This window comes from Nelumbo nucifera, chromosome 2 (genome assembly GCF_055504915.1).
Source record: "Nelumbo nucifera cultivar China Antique chromosome 2, China Antique-T2T, whole genome shotgun sequence".
NCBI classification, from domain to species: domain Eukaryota; kingdom Viridiplantae; phylum Streptophyta; class Magnoliopsida; order Proteales; family Nelumbonaceae; genus Nelumbo; species Nelumbo nucifera.
This window is the reverse complement of record NC_142650.1, coordinates 42,276,765-42,278,490: the sequence shown is the minus strand read 5'-3', so window position 1 is coordinate 42,278,490 and position 1,726 is coordinate 42,276,765. Positions and strand designations below refer to the sequence as shown.

The 1,726-nt window shown below is 43.8% G+C and overlaps 1 protein-coding gene across 1 annotated transcript; it reads left to right on the top strand.

Moving 5' to 3' along the window:
• The first annotated feature begins 371 nt into the window (after nucleotides 1–371).
• LOC104599302 (histone H2A-like) lies at nucleotides 372–1,353 on the top strand. The gene is made up of 2 exons (XM_010261787.3): nucleotides 372–709; nucleotides 932–1,353. The coding sequence occupies exons 1-2, from the start codon at nucleotides 500–502 to the stop codon at nucleotides 1,169–1,171; spliced, it is 450 nt and encodes a 149-aa protein (XP_010260089.1). The 5' UTR covers nucleotides 372–499; the 3' UTR covers nucleotides 1,172–1,353.
• Nucleotides 1,354–1,726: the final 373 nt, after the last annotated feature.

Genomic DNA, 1,726 nt, shown 5'->3' with positions numbered 1-1,726 from the left:
TCGGAGCGCTCATTAATTACTCAATGAGAGCGTGCACATGGAATCATCACTCAATCTTGGGGTGACACCTTTTAGAGATTTTCATCTTTAAAGTAGAACGCGGGGCCCACTTCAGACTTATCCACTATCTATCTAATTCGTCCGAAGCATCTTTTTTTGTTTCCCTCCACTTTTCCATCTCCCCGCTTATAGATGATAAGAGGAGAGATGCTGAGAAAAACCAATCTCAAATTCTATTGGTTCGTTTACAAATGCACGGATCAGTACGCGAGACACCCAAAGCCGTCGATTAAAGTAACGATCTAACGGCTGAGGCGCTCAATCCCAAAATGCAGTGATGGCAATCAAGACTATATAATTGTAAAACAGACGGCAGGGTCTCAACCCTCCGAAACGTTCGCTTTGGACAAGTGTGGATTGGCGTCATATTTCTGGTGTGTCGCTGTTACTGATCCGGCGTGCTTCAGCGTTTGTTTTCTGCCGTCGAGAAGTCTGAGAGATGGAGAACACGGGAAAGGTCAAGAAGGGTGCCGGAGGAAGGAAAGGAGGTGGACCCAAGAAGAAGCCCGTCTCCCGGTCTGTGAAGGCTGGTTTACAGTTCCCCGTCGGAAGGATCGGTCGTTACTTGAAGAAAGGTCGGTACTCGCAGCGTGTCGGAACTGGTGCCCCAGTTTATTTGGCTGCCGTCCTTGAATATCTTGCAGCTGAGGTATTATTCCTCTGTCCATTCATATTTGTGTGTGGATTCTTGGTAGTCCTCTTGGTTTTGTTTCTTTGTAATCGTAAATGTGTTTGATGGGATTTTCTTTGAATCCTGGTGTTTTTTTCTTCACTTACGGCCTTTCCCTCCTAATTCCCCTTCAAAATCCAGTCACACGGGGAATTTTTTCGATTTTGATGTTAATGCAAGGTTGTGTTTTGATGAGATTAGGTGCTGGAGTTGGCTGGTAACGCAGCACGGGACAACAAGAAGAACAGAATTATCCCAAGGCATGTGTTGTTGGCAGTGAGGAACGACGAAGAGTTGGGGAAACTTCTTGCTGGTGTAACGATTGCCTACGGAGGAGTTCTCCCCAACATCAACCCTGTTCTTTTGCCCAAGAAGACCGACAAGGCCACCAAAGAGCCTAGGTCTCCAACCAAGGCTACTAAGTCCCCCAAGAAGGCCTGAGCTTTTGATTTCTTTTCTTCAATCTCTCTTTTTTATTTTTTTTCACCGTGCATTTTGTATGTAAATTTGGGACTTGTATCCTTTCTATTGGTTCCATTTCTACGATTTTAGTTAATTCCAAATCGCCTTCACTCCTTGTGATCGCTATTTCGATTAAATGAATGAAACTGGTTGTTACCTCATTGTTCTCTTCTCGGACCATATCGTTCTTATTTGTTCTCTTCTTTTTCTTTCTACGAGCGGTTAGCGGTCTATGAACATGGATACCATGTATTATCATCTTGTGTGCCAAATTCTTCACTGAATTTGCAGAGATGGAAGCTGCTAGGGGGTCCATTGAAGTAAAAAAAATGCTGCCAGAGCTGATCACATTGCCTGAAATTGATCCTTTCGATGATTTAAAGCATTGGAGTCTTTTTCACTTTTCCTTTGAGGCGAGCGCCCTATTATTATTTCATGGTGCGTGCTGATTGGTGTTTGCATAAACGTTTCATAATGGCAGCTAGATCATCTATCGTTTTGTACCACCGATTACTGAATGTGTTGGACAAATGT

What these genes read in the sequence shown, in the direction of transcription:
- LOC104599302 (XM_010261787.3), top strand. Translation starts at nt 500, where the DNA reads ATGGAGAACACGGGAAAGGTCAAGAAGGGTGCCGGAGGAAGGAAAGGA. An exon ending in TTGAATATCTTGCAGCTGAG is followed by an intron (nt 710 to 931) that starts GTATTATTCCTC and finishes TGATGAGATTAG; the next exon opens with GTGCTGGAGTTGGCTGGTAA.